Below are 18780 nucleotides of genomic sequence, written 5' to 3'. Positions count from 1 at the left end.
ACGTGTGCGTGCGTATGTGTGCGTGCACGTGTGCGTGTATGTGGTGCGTGCGTATGTGTGCGTGCGTATGTGTGTGCGTGTATGTGTGCGTGCGTGCGTATGCGCGCGTGCGTGTGCGCGTGCGTGTGTGCGCATGCATGTATGCGTGCGTCTGTGTGTGCGTGCGTCTGTGTGTGCGTGCGTCTGTGTGTGCGTATGTGTGTGTGTGCGTATGTGTGTGTGTATGTGCGTGCGTATGTGTGTGTGTATGTGCGTGCGTATCTGTGTGTGTGCGTATGTGTGTGTGTGTGTGTGTTTGTGCGTATGTGTGTGTGTGTGTGTGTGTGTGTGTGTGTGCGCAAGTTTGTTCCAGTTGCCCTTGTGGTGATACAACTGAATGGCTTGCTAAGCCACTTTAGAGCGCAGTTAAGAGACACACATTGGCCTGGGATGGAGTCATGTATATAGTCACAGATTAGGTCAGGATGGCAAGGTTTCCTTCTGTGAAGGCTATTAGTGACCCATTTGGGACTTTACAACAATCAAAACCAAATTTTTATTTTTAGCTTTCTTTTTAAATGGTCAAATCCTAAAAATGTATGGTCACATTCCTTGGCTATTCATCCAGGCCTCTAGATTATTTATCCTGTAACATAACCAGAATGCTACTGAAAGGCTAACTGAAAACAGAGCACAGCCAATGTAACTTAAAAGTTGAACATCTGCATCTGATGTACAGGAACTTAAAAGTCTAACGTACAAAGGATCATTGCCAGAAGATTAGGAATGGGGATGCCCAAATTTAGAGAAAACAATTAGTGTGTGGAAGTGGAGAGGAAGCAAGATGAAGAGGGTTATTGGAAGTAGACCCTAAATTGCAAGCAGGCGATCCAAATATCAAGGGAACATCTTTGTTTGACAAAAACATATCAATTACATTTAGTTTCTATAGAATCTTATTTATTAAGTTATATTTTACATGCAATATCTTCATCCCCAAGCATGGGTGGTGGGGGGGGGGGGGGGGGGGGGAGTAACATGGAAATTGGTTCCTTCTGTAGTTACAAGCAACTAATTTGAATCACATACTGTACCAGTTAGTAGCGTAGTGGTTTTAAAGCTATTTTATTAAAAACTAGTTGATCTCCTGTTGTGTTGCATTTAGAGAGCCAAGACAAAAAGTGTAGTATTCAGATCAACTGGGTTAAAGAGTTGGGGGAGGCGGGGGGGGGAAAAGAGGGGGAGTGGGGGGAGAGGAAGAGGGGGAGGGGGGAAGAGGGGGAAGAATACAGAGTGAAGAATGAAGAAAGGGGACATGCAATTATGCTCAGTGGGGTGGGGAAGAGAGAGTGCTGTTCTTTCCTCCCATTAGGACAGAACATTCTGTTTATCTGATGTGGATGTGGAGGAAAGTGATGTTTGGGAATGTTCCACGGTACATTCCACCAAATTATGTTGGTGAACTCAAACATGATGGATCTAAAAATGTAAACAAAGCAATTTTTTGGAGCAGAGATGATTAAGAGCATAAATCTGTGCTATTTTATGACTGGACAATTATAAAAACAGTCCTGCTGTATGGGATGCCACAGAGAGTCAGTATATGACAGGGTAGATGTGACACCCTTAAAATGAACAATCCTAATACAGTACAGCCTAATGCATAACTGGTACTATAATGGTTTAGCCCTTAGGGGCAAGGTTACTATGATCACTGAAATGTGATCTTGGGTCCCAAATTTAATATACAACAGACATCCACTATGCATAAAGATACTGTTTGGGAGATTAGATCATGGAAAATATTTCCAATGAGCCTCATGTATTCATTTATAAAACTTGTTAAAACAAGCTAGGATATTAATGTTAATCGAAGGAAGCATTCCTGTTTTGGGACATACCTGCATGTAAGGCCTTGCCCTGTGCTTACAAGTCACAAAAACAGACATGGAAATATAACTTGTACATCAGGATTTAAGGTTGTAGGTTTCACTTTATGCATTAGTAACTGAAGTATATTAAGAATTTAAAAAAAAAAATCAAAGATATTAAATCACATTCCCCACCCCCTATTTGTTTTCATTCCAACTTGCAATATAATTGTTATGAAAAATTTTGTAACTTAATAGTTGGGTTTCCATTCTCTCTCTAGAAAAACTAAAAATAAGAGCAGAGAAAGGAACTTTTGGGAATGACATAAATGATTGGATTGCATATGAAGTTTAATGTCCTAAATACTGGTGAACAGTGTTACATTGACAAGTTACAAATGAGCTGTATGGTGTAAGCTTCTTAGACTACCTGCAGATTCTCCTCTGTTGTTACCCAGTGACCTGCAACAGCCAGAAGACTGAGGATGTCATGTTTATGTGGGAGATGCCGTTTGACAGCTGGCTCATCTTCCTTGCTGTAGAGCTGCACTGTAACACAATAAAATATCAAAGTGCACACTGTTTATACCGTCACAGCTTAACTGACAACAGCAGATAAACGAGACTAAGAAAACAAGGATTGATTCATTTTTAAACACGTAAGATCACTGAGTGAAATCCTCCACGTTAGCAAAAAAGTTGGCATGAGAAAATTAGATTTCATGTTTTGTGCTAAAATTATGGAAGAGGAGTTTTAATCCCTAGGTTTGCAACATTAAGCTTAATTATTATAGAACCTACTTTTTAAAAAAAATATAAAAGGACTGTATCCAATTTAAAGGAATACTAAACTTGCAGCTTTGAGCTAGTTTATTTTTGAAAAGAGCTTTTGCACTCCACACACCTGTGCCTGGTGAACAGGGTGGGTAGCTAATCTTCTCCCAGTATCACTCTGTTCTATGACCCGAGATGACTCACAGCCCAAATTTTCATCTTTCACAACTTCCCCTAGTTGTAAGACTGAGATTCCTATACATTCTGATAAAAAGAATTTTGACACACCAATGTAAATGCACCTCCATCACTGCTAGTATATCTTGTTCAAACAAATGTTATCCAGGATCAAAAGAGGACTTACTTTAAAAAGGAAATCTAAACTGCAATTATAACAATACACTTCAATAGTTTGCTCAATCCTATGCTCAATGTGGAGATGCGTCATAGAATTCTGGAAAGAAACACACCACATTTCCTGTCCATTAACAATAAAAGAGTAGAAAATAACATTTAATGTCTTTTTTGCCAAATTAATAGTTAGATTTTTCCTCCTTTGTGCTCACCTGCTGACTTGCTTATCCAACAATAGATTGTTCAGTAATGTGCTGAATATTAGTATGTGTTAACGTGTTTTCCAAAATGGAACCATAAAACTTGGCAACATTAAATCAGCTTGTTAGCATAATGAAGGCAACTATACATCAGCTGAGTGGGTTGGAATCCAGTCATGACTGATGGTTGGTAGTCTCTTCTTTCTCTCCGATGCTTACAAGAATCTGGAGTTTGGTTAGGCTCAATTCAATGGAAATTCTAACTGCCGTGTAGAAATAAGAAAAATTCTAAACTGAATTTATATCATGGGGTGTAGCAGGACCTGTATATTCTTAGAAAATATTCTTGGAATAGTCATTTCTGGAATGGAGTTGAGAGGGGGAAAATGAAGCAAACTGGAATAAAACAAAATTAGTTTGATAATAATTCCGCACCCCCACCCCCATCATCCATTTTCACTGATCTTTGGAACAAAAAGAAATGCAACCGTCTTTTTTTTAAAATCAAAAACAGTTCTTAACCACAAGCTGTAGTGGTTAAAATCTGGGCAGTCTCAGTGGGCAAGGATTTAAATCACAATTACTACATTTACACACGGCTATAAAACCCAAACATAATTAGTAACATATGGACCAATCCTTTGAATTAGGAAGTTATTTAAAAAGCAACCTTTTAGTTGTCTCAATGAGCCACACAGACAATGAAACTTCCAGTTTGATTTCTGGTCAGTGCCCAGTTTGCTGATATTAGCTATGGCAAGGTTAGAGACTGCTATTAATTGGCTGCAACGCCCTACGGTTGGGTTGTGTGAGTGGGGGTGGGGGGCTGGGGTGGGGAGGGAAGAAACAACTTGGGTTTCTGTACCCAACTGAACCATACTGGAAGTGCCTATTTGCGGATGCTGGTAAGGGCTGGATCAGGTTTGATTCCCTTTACATTCAGAAAGCCCGGCTAAACTTCTTGTCTCACAGTTTGCATGTGAATAACAGCCACTTGGATAAGGTAGCAAATGGCAACTGGTATCAATGGAACTGCACTGTAGCCACGGGGCAATGGCATCAGGATAGAAAAAAGAGAGAACTAAAGGGAAAACATATATTTTTAAAGTTTCATAATGTTATGAAACATTGATGGAAGACTTTATAATAACCAAAATATATGGTTAAATAGAGAACCTTCAAAAAAAGAAATGATTGGTGCTTATTACACACAGTACAAACCTCCACAGTCCACCACAATGTTCACACCCAGGCCACCTGTTTCTTCTAAACAACTGTCCACAAGGTCAACCTTCCCATCAGACAAGTTGATAACCCTGGCTGTGAAAGAGCAGAAAACAAATTAGTTTGATTGTTCTAATGACAGCATTCTCAATAATGGAAAAACTGGAAAACATATCATTCTGATTGGCAACATTTTGAAAACAGAAAATGCTGGAAATACTCAGCAGTTCAGGCAACATCTGTGGAGAGAGAAACAGGGTTCACGTTTTAGTTCTGTGACTAGTTATGGCGAAAGGTCATAGCCTGAAATATTAACGCTGTTTCTCTCTCCACGGCTGCTGCCAGACCTGCTGAGTATTTCTAGCATAAAAGCAAAATACTGGGGATGCTGGAAATCTGAAACAAAAACAGAAAATGCAGGAAAAGCTCAGCAGGTCTAACAGCATCTGTGGAGAGAAAAACAGTTAATGTTTCGAGTCCGTATGACTTCTTCACAGCTCTTCAGACCCTTCCTCAGAGAGTGTTTCTAGTGCTTTGTTTTTACTTGATTTCCAGCATCTGCAGTATTTTGCTTTGGTTTTCCATTCTGATTGATGTTTCCAGTCAACAAGAAAACAACAATGGCTGTACTTTTGAATTATGCATTTCTGTTGTGCATCCAAATAAATTTTCTGAAATTAAAAGACAACATTATCCATTTCATAAACCAACTTCATTCAGTAAAAGTAAAAACAGTTGATCGATGTCTAGGTTAAGATTTAGCATTCCTCTTATTGGTCTCTGCCACTAATTGCAAAAAGCTTCAAACAGCAGACACAGGCACTGATAAGTGGGATTAATCAAATTACATGTTATTTGCATGATACCAGTGTAGGTTATTATTTTCATAGGATAAAATATTACAAATCATTTAGCCAGGTTAATAACAACATGGCTTGGTTAACTAACATTAATGATTCATTGATTAGAATAAATTCAATAATTACAGGTAAGTTATTAAAATAGTACAGCCATTTATTAAATATGAATTTTTCATGCTGTATTGTAGTTATTAAAATTGTGTCCCCCCAGACAATAGTAAGAAATGAACTGAAGCCAAAAATATGTAGTGGTCTTGGCTTGGTTACTGTCTCAATTTCACTGGTCAAACTCAAGGTCTGACTGACTAACTCAAATGTTTGTACAGTGCTGCACTACAACCATACTGCTGTCTCCTTGAAATGTAGATTCATCAATTTTAATGATTTAAAGTTTGTCGCTGTTTAAACAGTGCAATGTTACATTTGCAATCACAGGGATTGGTAGCCTTAAACGTGTGAAAATCTTCATTTGTATAGATAGCAAAAAAATCTTGTAGAAATTGTGCCTCCTTTTGTGAGCTCACGTTTCCAATTGCTACCTAAACAGTTTCCCTTCTTGCTATGCTGGTTGTCTCAGATCCAGTCTACCCAATAATCCTCCTGTCCTCTCAACAGCTAGTCTACTCAATCATCAGTAAAATGATGGAAGGGGTCATTGACAGTGCTATCAAGCAGCACTTCTTAGCAATAACCTGCTCACTGATGCTCAGGATGGATTCCCACCAGGATCACTCAGCTCCTGACCTCATTACAGCCTTGGTTCAAACATGAACAAAAGAGCTCAACTCCCGAGGTGAGGTGAGAGTGACTGCCCTTGACATCCAAGCAGCATTTGACTGAGTGTGGCATCAAGGAGCCCTAGCAAAACTGGAGTCAATGGGAATCAGGGGGAAAACTCTCCGCTGGTTGGAGTCATACCTAGCACAAAGGAAGATGGCTATGGTTGTTGGGGGCCAGTCATTTCAGCTCCAGGATATCACTGCAGGAATTCGTCAGGGTAGTGTCCTAGGCCCAACCATCTTTAGCTGCTTCATCAATGGCCTTCCGTCCATCATAAGGTCAGAAATTGTAATGCTTGCTGTTGCTTGCAAAATGCTCAGTACCATTCGCGAACTGCTTCAGTGAAGAATCATGTCCAAATGCAGCAAGACCTGGACAATATTCAGGCTGACAAGTCGCAATTAACATTTGTGCCATACAAGTGCTGGGCAATGACCATCTCCAACAAGAGAGAATCTAACCAACTAATGCCCCATGATGTTCAAAGGCATTACCATCGCTGAATCCCCCATTTTCAACATCCTGGGGGCTTACCATTGGCCAGAAACTGAACTGGACTAGCCTCCTCATTGAGGACGTGCTTCATCATGTTGTGCGGCACAGTGGTATACATTAGAGAGGAAGTTGCTGTGAGAGTCCTCAACATCAACTCTGGATCTCAAAGTCTTATGGCATCAGGTCAAACACAGGCAAGGGAACCTCCTGCTAATTACCACGTATCACCTTCCCTCAGCTGATGATTAGCATTCCTCCATGTTGAACACCGCTTGGAGGAAGCACTGCAAGGGTGCAGAATGTCCTCTTGGTGGGAGGCTTCAATATCCATCACCAAGAGTGGCTCGGTAGCACCACTACTGACCGAGCCCTAAAGGACATAGCTGTTAGACTGGATCTGCAGCAGGTGGTGAGGGAACCAACAAGAGGGAAACACATACTTGATCTCATCCTCATCAATCTGCCTGCCGCAGATACATCTGTCCATGACCAGTATCGGCAGGAGTGACCACCGCACAGTCACTGTGGAGACGAAGTCCCGCCTTCACATTGAGGATACCCTCCATCATGTTGTGTGGCACTACCACTGTACTAAAAGGGATAGATTTCGAACAGATCTAGCAACTCAAGACTGGGCATCCATGAGGCGCTGTGAGCCATCAGCAGCAGTAGAATTGCATTCAACCACAATCTGTAACCTCATGGCCCGGCATATCCCCCACTCTACCATTACCATCAAGCCAGGGGATCAACCCTGGTTCAATGAAGAGTGCAGGAGGGGATGCCAGGAGCAGCACCAGACATACCTAAAAATGAGGTGTCAACCTGGTGAAGCTATAACACAGGACTACTTGCATGCCAAACAGCATAAGCAGCAGGTGATAGACAGGGCTAAGCGATGCCAGAACCAATGGATCAGATCTAAGCTCGGCAATCCTGCCACATCCGGTCGTGAATGGTGGTGGACAAATAACACCTCACTGGAGGAAAAGGCTCCACAAATATCCCTATCCTCAATGATGGAGAAGCCCAGCACATCAGTGCAAAAGATAAGGCTGAAGCATTTGCTCCAATCTTCAGCCAGAAGTGCTGAGTGGATGATCCATCTCGGCCTCCTCTGGAGGTCCCCAGTTCAGTTTCTGCCAATGCGATTCACTCCATGTGATATCAAGAATTGGCTGAAGGCACTGGATAGTGCAAAGCCTATGGACCCTGACAATATTCCGGCAATAGTACTGAAGACTTGTGCTCCAGAACTTGCCGTGCTCCTAGCCAAGCTGTCCCAGTACAGCTACGACACTAGCATCTAAACGGCTATGTGGAAAATTGCCCAGGTATGTCCTGAACGTAAAAAGCAGGACAAATCCAACCCAGCCAATTACCACCCCATTAGTCTACTCTCCATCATCAGTAAAGTAATGGAAGGGGTCATCAACACTGTTATCAAGCGGCACTTGCTTAGCAATAACCTGCTCGCTGACACTCAGTTTGGGTTCTGCCAGGGCCACTCAGCTCCCGACCTCATTACAACCTTGGTTCAAACATCGACAAAAGAGCTGAACTCCCGAGGTGAGGTGACAGTGGCTGCCCTTGACATCAAGGCCGAGTGTGGCATCAAGGAGCCCTAGCAAACCTGGAGTCAATGAAAATCAGGGGGGAAACTCTCAAGTGGTTGGAGTCACAGGAAGATGGTTGTGGTTGTTGGAGGTCAGTCATCTCAGCTCCAGGACATCACTGCTGGAGTTCCTCAGGGTAAATGTCCTCGGCCCAACCATCTTCAGTTGCTTCATCAATGGCTTTCATTCCATCATAAGGTCAGAAATGGGGATGTTCACTGATGATTGCACGATGTTGAACACTATTCGCGACTCCTTAGATACTGAAGAAGTCCATGTCCAAATGCAGCAAGACCTGGAAAATATCCAGGCTTGGGCTGACAAGTGGCAGGTAACATTTGTGCCACACAAGTGTCAGATAAAGACCATCTCCAACAAGAGAGAATTCCACCATTGCCCCTACATCCTGGGGGTTACCATTAACCAGGAACTGAACTGGGCTAGCCATATAAATACTGTGGCTACAAGAGCAGGTCAGAGGCTAGGAATCATGCGATGAGTAACCCACCTCCTGACTCCCCAAAGGCTGTCTACCATCTACAAGGCGCAAATCAGGAGTGTGATGGAATATTCCCCATTTGCCTGGGATGAATGCAGCTCCCACAACACTCAAGAAGCTTGACAATGTCCAGGACAAAGCAGCCCGTTTGATTGCCACCACATTCACAAGCATTCACTCCATCCACCACCGATGCACAGTAGCAGCAGTGTGTGCCATCTACAAGATTCACTGCAGGAATTCACCAAGGCTCCTTATATAGCACCTTCCAAACCCACGACCACTACCATCTTGAAGGACAAGGGCAGCTGATAAGTGGGAACACCACCACCTGGAAGTTCCCCTCCAAGTCACTCACCATCCTGACTTGGAAATATATTGCCATTCCTTCACTGGTCGCTGGGTCAAAATCCTGGAACTCCCTTCCTAACAGCACTGTGGGTGTACCTACATCACATGGACTGCAGCGGTTCAAGAAAGCAGCTCACCACCATCTTCTCAAGGGCTACTAGGGACGGGCAATAAATCCTGGCCCAGCCAGCGAAGCCCACATCCCATGAATTAATAAAAAAACTGAAATGTGGACCTGGGACTAACTCACTTACAACTGTAGTGAAATTCCAATTAGCCAGGTGGAAGTGCAAGTTAACTTGCTGCAGGTGAAACACGACCAGAACAAATTCCGTTAATTTTAAAAATTGATATTTCTTATAAATCAATAAAAGCATAGCAGAACATTATAATTAAAACAATTACCTTTGCTATATAAAAAAAAAATGATGGAAGTCAGATTGTTATTTTTAACTAGATTTAATAGCATTCCAAATGACATTTAAGAGCACTTCCAATTATTCATTTGGAATGTGCCTTAAAGTGTGGCTATTTTACAATCACAAGTTCTTTTTCTTATCTGTACAATACAGTAATTGAACACAGTTTGTCTTTTTTCATAGCCGCAGTAATACGTTATTTGATATAAACAAATGCTATCTGATACACACGCTTATTTTGCACTGCTGTAACAGTACAAAAAAGGAATAATGAATGAATGCATATCTTCAGGGAGTAAACTCTGCAGAGGTTGAATAAATCAATTTCACTGGGAGTTTGGGAGTCAAATCTCTTTTGTACCTTGCCCCCTCCCCATTATATGTCTTCTGTAAACAATCATTCTGTTTTAATGGGCCAGGAATCTTTGAACTGTTTGTGACTTGAGTGTGAAGAATCTAAATCGGTCATGATTAAAATTTTAAACTTTGGTTTTAGAGAAACATCAAAGGTAATTTCTGCTCCCTCCACATAAAGATGGTTGGGCTGAGGACACTACCCTGAGGACCTCCAGCAGTGATGTCCTGGAGCTGAGATGACTGAGCTCCAACAACCACAACCATCTTCCTTGGTGCTAGGTATGACTCCAACCAGTGGAGAGATTCTCCTCCCCACCACCACCACCACTTCCCACTGACTCCAGTTTTGCTAGGACTCCTTGATGCCACACTTGGTCAAATGAGGTATTGATGTTAAGGGCAGCCACTGTCACCTCACCTCGGGAGTTCAGCTCTTTTGTCCATGTGCCATGAAGCTATTTATATATATATATATATATATATATATATATATTATTGGAAAATGTTTTTCTTTTAAACTAGAGGTCTAGTCTGTGGGTGTGGCTTAATTGGATTAAAGCCAGCTAGTTTGGGTGCTTTGATCTGTACTAGTTTTGATATGTAAGAGAGATAGAGTGTATTTGCATTTTTTTGAATAGAGCCTTCAAGAAGTGAAGTGAATTCTGGCACCAAGCGAGCAGAGACCATGTAATATGTTTATATTGCTAATAAAATTGGTACTAAGAAAAGGGTTTTATTGTTAGAAGAGGCTGGTGGTACAATGAGAGTTTATATTCAATGAGCGGTGCTAGGTATAACTTCAGCAGTGTTGTGTAAGTAGTGCAGAGGCAATGTGAGCTCAAAAGCAGCTGTAAGCCTCCACAGGAACCAAAGTGAAATGAACCTCATGTTGAATTCGTAAGGTGAAAATGCTTTGCCTGGTGTCTGGTTAAGTCTATGGGTTGCTGTTGCCTTAATGGAGGTTAGTTTGGGAATTTGTTAAAAGTTATGATAGTAGTAATTTGTAGCCATGTGTATATATATATTTTAACCTGTATAAATTAATAAAATGTTTCATTTAATTTAATGTAAAACCTAGAGAACTGGTGGTCTGATTCCTGAATTTAGAGTCACATCTCAAACTTAACACTTAAAATTATAGGTTATGACAGTTGTTTAAAGTTTCCCTCTGGAATTTTTAAATAACTCAGCTTTACCAACTGCTCGGTCATAACACATGTTTGAACCAAGGCTGTAATGAGGTCAGGAACTGAGTGTCCCTGGCGGAGCCCAAACTGGGCATCAGCGGGAGGTTATTGCTAAGCAAGTACCGCTTGATAGCACTGTTGATGATCCCTTCCATCACTTTACTGATGATCAAGAGTAGACTGATAGAGCGGTAATTGGCCGGGTGGATTTGTCCTGCTTTTTGTGTACAGGACATACCTGGGCAATTTTCCACATAGCCGGGTAGATACCAGTGTTGTAGCTGTACTGGCACACCTTGGCCAGGGGCGCAGCAAGTCCTGGAGCACAAGTCTTCAGTACTATTACTGGAATACTGTCAGGGCCCATAAACTTTGCAGTATCCAGTGCTTTCAGCTGTTTCTTGATATCACGTGAAGTGAATCGAATTGGCTGAAGACTGGCATCTGTGATGCTGGGGGCCTCCGGAGGAGGCCAACTTGGATCATCCACTCTGCACTTCTGGCTGAAGATTGTAGCAAATGCTTTAGCCTTATCTTTTGCACTGATATGTTGGACTCCCCCATCATTGAGGATTGGGATATTTGTGGAGCCTCCACCTCCAGTGAGGTGTTTAATTGTCCACCACCATTCATGACTTTGCTGGACAGGACTGCAGAGCTTCGGTCTGATCCGTTGGTTGTGGGATCGCTTAGTTCTGTCTATCACTTGCTGCTTATGCTGTTTGGCACGCCGTATTCCGGTGTTATAGCCTCACCAGATTGACACCTCATTTTTAGGTGTGCCTGGTGCTGCTCCTGGCATGCTCTCCTGCACTCTTCATTGAACCAAAGTTGATCCGCTGGCTTGGTGGTGATGGCAGAGTGGGGTATATGCCGGGCCATGAGGTTACAGATTGTGTTTGAGTACAATTCTGCTGCTGCTGATGGCCCACAGTGCCTCACGGATGCCCAATCTTGAGTTGCTAGATCTGTTCGAAATCTGTCCCATTTAGCACGGTGGTTGTGCCACACAACACGATGGAGGGTATCCTCAATGTGAAGGCAGGACTACATCTCCACAATGACTGTGCAGTGGTCACTCCGACTGATACTGGTCATGGACAGATGCATCTGTGGCAAGCAGGTTGGTGAGGATGAGGTCAAGTATGTTTTTCCCTCTTGTTGGTTCCCTCACCACCTTCCGCAGACCCCATTTAGCAGCTATGTCCTTTAGGACTCGGCCAGCTCAATTAGCAGTGGTGCTACTGAGCCATTCTTGGTGATGGACATTCTGTGCCTGTGCCACCCTCAGTGTTTCCTCCAAGTTATGTTCATAAGCTAAGGGAGGTCAGTATGTGGTAATCAGCAGGCGCTTTCCTTGCCCACGTTTGATGCCATGAGACTTCATGGGGTCGGTCTAGAGTCGATGTTCAGGACTCCCAGGGCAACTCCCTCCCGACTGTGTACCGTTGTGCCGCCACCTCTGCTAGGTCTGTCCTGCCGGTGGGACAGGACATACCCAAGGATGGTGGTGTCTGGGGTATTATCTGCAAGATATGATTCCGTGAGATTGATTATGTGAGGCTGTTGCTTGACTAGTCTGAGACAGCTCTCCCAATTTTTTCCAGATCTTAATAAGGAGGACTTTGAAGGTTCAACAGGGTTGAGTTTGCCATCGTCATTTCCGGTGCCTAGGTCAATACCGGGTGGTCTGTCTGGTTTTGTTCCTTTTTTGAGACTTTGAGGACATAACAAGAGGGCATATAAGAGTCGACCACACTGCTGTGGGTCTGGAGTCACAAGTAGGCCAGATCATGTAAGGACGTTAGATTTCCTTCCCTGAAGATTAGTGAACCAGATGGGTTTTTACAACAACTGACAATGGTTTCATGGTTATCATTAGACTTTTAATTCCAGATTTTTATTGAATTCAAATTCCACCATCTGCCGTGGCAAGATTCAAATCCGGGTCCCCAGAATATTACTCTGGGTCTCCAGATTACTAGTCCAGCAACAATACCACTACGCCATCGCCTCCTCCTTTTTGTCTTACCAGAAAAGTCAATAACCAGGGACCACAGATTCAAAATTAATTGTTAGAAGGAACAGAGGATAATTGAGAATTTTTTCACCTAGGGTGGTGGGGATCTCGAACTCACTATGAAAAGGTGGTAGAGGCAGAAACCCTCATCGCATTTAAAAAAAGTACTTGGAGATGCACCTGAAGTACCATAACCTACAGGCCTACGGACCAAAAGCTAGAATGTAGGATTAGGCTGGGTAGCCCCCTTTCTGGCAGCAAAGGCATATTGGGCTGAATGGCCTCCTTCTGCACCACAGATCTTCCTTGTTTCTCTGTTATACTAGCTAAGAACATAATAAATAGGAGCAGGAGTAGGCCATTCAACCCATCAAGCCTGCCCCACCATTCAATAAGATCATGGTCGATCTGCCCCAGGCCTCAACTCTTTTGTGCCAGCTCCCCGATATTTCAAAAATCTACCTCCTCTTTAACTACTTTACCCCAGAGAGTTGTGGAGGCTAGAGAATTCCAGACATTCACTACCCTCAGAAGAAATTCCTTCGCATCTCATTTTTAAATGAGTGTCCCCTTATTCTGTAACTATGTCCCCTAGTTCGAGATTCCCCCACTAGTGGAAACATTTTCTCAACATCTACCCTGTCAAGCCCTCTCAGAATCTTGTGCATTTCAAGAAGATCACCCCTCATTCTTCTAAACTCTAATGTATAAAGGCCTGTTTAGCTGTTCTTGAATCTCTTTTGAACTGCTTCCAATGCCAGTATATCCTTTCTTAAATACAGTGACCAAAACTGTACACAGTACTCCAGGGGTGGCCTCACCAACACCTTGTACAGTCGGAACAAGACTTCCCATTTTTAAACTCCAACCCCCTAGCAATACAGGCCAAAATTCCAGTTGCCTTCTTAATTACTTGCTGCACCTGCATGCTAACTTCTTGTGTTCCAAGAACACCCAGATCCCCCTGTGCTGCACTTTTTTGGAGTCTCTCTCCATTTAAATAATAGTCTGCCTTTTGATTCTTCCTACCAAAGTGCATGACCTCTCACTTTCCTACATTAAACTCCATCTGCCAAGGTTTTTGCCCACTCACTCAACCTATCTGTATTCCCTTGCAGATTCCTTATGTCCTCATCACAGCATGCCCTCCCATGTATTTTTGTATTGTCAGCAAATCTGGATAGATTACACTCTGCCCTCTCCTCCAAGTCATTAATATAGATAGTAAATAATTGAGGCCCCCGGACTGATCCTTGTGGCATTCCACTAGTTACGTCTTTCCAACCTGAAAAAGACCCATTAATCCCGACTCTATCTTTTGTGTGTTAACCAATCCTCAATCCTAATGCTGTGAGCTCCTATCTTGTGCCTTTTACATGGTACCTTATCAAATGCCTTCTGGAAATCCTAATACACTACATCTACTAGTTCCCCTTTATCAACTCTGCTTGCTCTATCCTCAAAGAACTCTAGCAAATTTGTCAAACATTATTTCACTTTCACAAAACCATATTGACTCTGATTGCGTTAAGCTTTTCTAGAAGCCCTGCTATTTCTTCCTTAATGATTCCGTTTGATGTCAGTATATCACTGAATGCTCTTACAGCCATTGTGCACTCACAGCCATAGTGCACTTCACATCCTCAACAATTCACTCACCAAGCACTTCTGTCTGCTTTATATGCTAGAACTGATTTTGCCAGAACTCTGCAATGTTATGTGGCTGGGTTCCATAGCATTGCAGCAACAGATAAACCGAGTACATAAACACTCTGACATGTGCAATTATTTAAAAGTCAATCATTACTTTTATTTTCTGTTCAAAGTCCTGCCCAAAAAATGCATTGCATGCCTACTGGATAGGCAGTGTACAATTTGATTCCTTATTTGCAAGGCCACAGTTGCAGTTTTCAGGGGAATAGTGGATGGGATCAGGAAATGCTTTCAAAAAACAGCAATACAACCCCATAGAATTCCATAATCCTAAACAATAAAGACGGAATTCAACATATTTATTTAGTTAAATTCTGGTCAGAAAATATTCTGGCCAGCAAAGTCTCTACTGAGACTTAGAATACCATTCCCCAAGATAGTTTCTTGACTCCCTCAGAAGCCCCAGCACCACCTGAGTGATAGTACAATATTGCTACCAAAGTCACCACTCCCTTTGGCACAGCACTATATTATAAATGGGGCATTATTTAACAGTCTGACAAATCTACCTAAGGCCAGGGGAAGAAAATCATTCTGGCTTTTGTAGTCAACTTGGCTTAGGACATAGAGGCTTCATTGAAATTATGTTTCACATTACTCAGAAACAATAACTTACCTACCGAAGGTTGTCTGATGCCTTGGGAAATACAGCCACAAGTGCAAAGACAGGAAATAAAAGGAAGAACAAAGTGAAACAGGAAAATGATCCATCAAAGTAGTAAAAAAGTTAAGACATGCAAGCTATAAATACAGAAGTACTAGTGCACACACTTGAAGCATGATAAATACAGATATCAAAATTTAAGACCACCTTAATTTGAAAACGAGCGCAGTAGAGCATTATTTAATTGCAATGGCAGATTCAAGATGAACAGCTATTAACTGTGCAATCTATGGACTGTGTGTCACTTGACATTTTCATGCTTTAATCAGATTATAGTCTTAAAATGGACCATTTCATGTCAGTGTAAATGTCAGAATTAAGTTATAAATACTGAGTCTTTGAACTTAATGCAGTTTAGCTACTTACTTATATCATCTCCTGGCATATTAGAAAGTGATAAAGTGTACTTCATAACATCAAGGTTGTAAGAACAGAAGACTGATGAAATATAAACTGGAAATGTCTTAATGAAGTGAGACCACAGAATCAATCTGATGCAATGTGCAAAAGTATAGGACTAAGGGTAACTCACATATAGATCAGATTCTTACAAGTGATCTGAATAGTACTGTAGATAGAGCTTATGAAACTTATAGAGACTGGTGATAACAACATGATTAAGATAATCTGGCTATCAGCAATCTAAAAACGAAGTCAAAAATTAGGAATTTACGACAGTATTTTTTAACTGAGACACTCCTCTTCCAAAAGAGGAAGTGACAAGCTGAAAAAGAGGAAATCTGAAGGGAAATGAAACTTTGAAAACTATAATGCTAAATATGCAAGATAGGCAAATGCTGTAAATCAATTAAAATGGGAAGAAGAAAAACAAAATACACCAATTCTATAGTGAAAAAGTAGGGGAGAGAATGCTGAAGAAAATAGTAATTTACTACAACAGTCCAAAAGAGACAGAAATGCAAAAAGGAGTTTATGAAAGAGAATAGCTGAAATTTTAAACATCATATTAAAACACACAGGATAATTTGAAGAATTCTAAAAGATAAAAATGGCAGTGAAATTAAAGGTAAAATGCTTTAAATATTTTAGATACATGCAAGAGGTAAATATTCAAAAAGGTAAAAGTACAGATGATTTAGAGAATTTCAAAGCCAGCACCGTGCCTGATAAGTTAGGTTGCATTTGCACTCCAATGGTAGTATCACTGAAAAGTAGTTTTTCTTTGCACCAGCACTGCAGTTATCAATACTGCCACCAAGCAACACCTATTCATCAATACCTACTCACTGATCTGGAGTTAGGGCTCCACCAAAGCCACTTAGCTCCAGGCCTCATCATAGCCTTAAACCAGACATGGACACAAAAAGATAGAGTAGCTGCCTTTGAAATCAAGGCAAATTTGACAAACCATAGCACCCAAGGAACATGAACAAAACTAAAGACAGTGGGGATCGTGGTGAAAATTCTACAGTGAATGAAGTTGTGGCAAATGTAAAGAGGGTTGTGGTTGTCATGGCTCAGTCTCACAGCCTCAAGACAGCATTCAAGCAGAATCCTCTGCTCAATTATCTTCAGTTGCTTTATTTTTACTCCAACACAAAATTGAGAGTACAGCTTTTCGCTAATTGTTTGGCAGCATTCTGTCCTATTCACAGTTCCTAAGATAATGAAGCAACTCAGTCCAGCCAACATCAGAACCAGTCTCGGGCTCACAAGCATCAGATATTATTTTCAAGTACCAGGTAATGACCATTTAAAACAACAGAAAACTCAGCCATCTACCCTTGGCCTTCTAAAGCATCAGCATCACTGAACCTTCCATCAAAATCTGCAGAGAACTTGCCTCACTCTTAGTCAGCATCTCGCTAGGTTTTCAGTTTTCTTGTGCCTATCACAGCAAGACGTTTTGGTAATGGGGAATAAAACATATTCTAATGTTTAGATTCAAATATCACTATCAAGCACTTCCAGATCAGGATTAGCAGTATCAAATCCAGTAGAAACCTCCTTTCATTCTGTCAACAATTTGCCTCTCACAGCCATCATCCTCTCAGCTTCTTTAAGTGAAATTGGGAATGTAGTTTCAACTTGCACAATGTTAGATGCTGCCTGCAAGTGCTGGGTTAAGACTGACAAAAATGCAGAATACTATCCTTTATAATAATCCTGAAGGACTGCTCTTTGGGAAGGCAGAGTTTTGTTGTGACTACCCGCATCTTAAGGGCAGGTAAGGAAGAATGGGAAGGCGGCATTAGAAATACAAGATCCAAAGAGTGCTAGGGAGAAGAGAGAGGCAAAAATCCAAGGGTTATCATGTTCTGACTTGTACCACAGATACTGTATTATCAACAACACATTCTACATTCAAGTATGTCTGAAATTTCTCCAAAAAATTTGAAGACTTATAAGCAGGCAGAGAAATAATTCTTCTATCCCAGGGTGGGCTGGCTTGGAACTCAGGCCTCAGAATTGAAAAAAGGACAGTGTGATGACGCCATGTAATATCTTGTCTCCATCTTGTGCACAACTGCAATTTGACAACTGGGAAGTATATGGTTTGAGAGTGCATTCACATGGTTTTATGATAGATCCTAACAGCAAAATTATTCCACACATTGTTTTGAAAGAAACAAAATTATACCTACTTAGTTCATATTTATCAATAGGTTCTGTTATCTCCTTTTGTCAATTTCCCTTCACAACAGGAATCATAGTAGCTACATATTACAGTTTTTCTTCTTTTTCTCTAATATTTAATAGATACACAGAATAATGGCAATAAATAATTTTGGGGATATTGCTCATCTTCATGGATCATTTGAATATCAATATCATTGTTCAAGAGATCATCTGAACATATGGGTTGCAGAGTTCACACCTGTGATCACCCGATCTACTGAGAATTGGACTACAAATATTTAACTATAGGAAAGTAGCAAGGTACTTCTCCACAGAATACAAATAAAAATGAAGGGAAGAATTATCCCCAGGCCATGATCACAAGTCTTCTAGTGTCCACCTGCAGAATGGTATTAGTTGGTTGGGAGCAGGTTCAGTGTCAGTTTCCGATTGTGAGATGCAGTAGCTCTCTAACAGAGTAAAGGGGAGAAAAATAATTTTAAGATAGAAACAAGTGGTGCAATTTTCAATTTGAATGATAGCGATTCAGCCGCCTGTTTCGCATCTCTCTCAACAGATAGCGATGTAAAATGGGATGTGGATTCACTATTGCCCATTTCACAATCAAAATTAGCCCCACTGTCACTTAAATAACAAGATACATAAAAGTTGATTGATCTTCTCAAGGCACCCGTTACTCTTCAATATTATTGTTGATTATTTTAAACCATTCCATCATAAATGTTCTAATGATAGGGAAGACAAAATTCAGCTCCGGTAAGGAGAACCAAATGGAAATGTGGTCTTCTGAAGCAATTAATCCCTGAAGAAGAATGC

The 18780-nt window shown here is 41.4% G+C and overlaps 1 protein-coding gene across 4 annotated transcripts in view; it reads right to left on the bottom strand.

Annotated features, from left to right (window-relative positions):
• cryzl1 (crystallin, zeta (quinone reductase)-like 1) overlaps positions 1-18780 on the bottom strand; it is a 58709-nt gene that overhangs the window by 6687 nt on the left and 33242 nt on the right. For all 4 annotated transcript variants that reach the window (XM_078560247.1, XM_078560246.1, XM_078560244.1 and 1 more), the window contains exons 9-10: positions 4400-4498; positions 2281-2399 (exon numbers count right to left, since the gene is read on the bottom strand). In XM_078560247.1, coding sequence (XP_078416373.1) covers positions 2281-2399; positions 4400-4498 — 218 coding nt within the window. The remainder of the gene's footprint in view (positions 1-2280; positions 2400-4399; positions 4499-18780) is intronic.

Source organism: Cetorhinus maximus, chromosome 16, assembly GCF_964194155.1.
Source record: "Cetorhinus maximus chromosome 16, sCetMax3.hap1.1, whole genome shotgun sequence".
NCBI classification, from domain to species: domain Eukaryota; kingdom Metazoa; phylum Chordata; class Chondrichthyes; order Lamniformes; family Cetorhinidae; genus Cetorhinus; species Cetorhinus maximus.
Note: the sequence above shows the minus strand (reverse complement) of the source record. Positions and strands in the feature narration are given on the sequence as shown.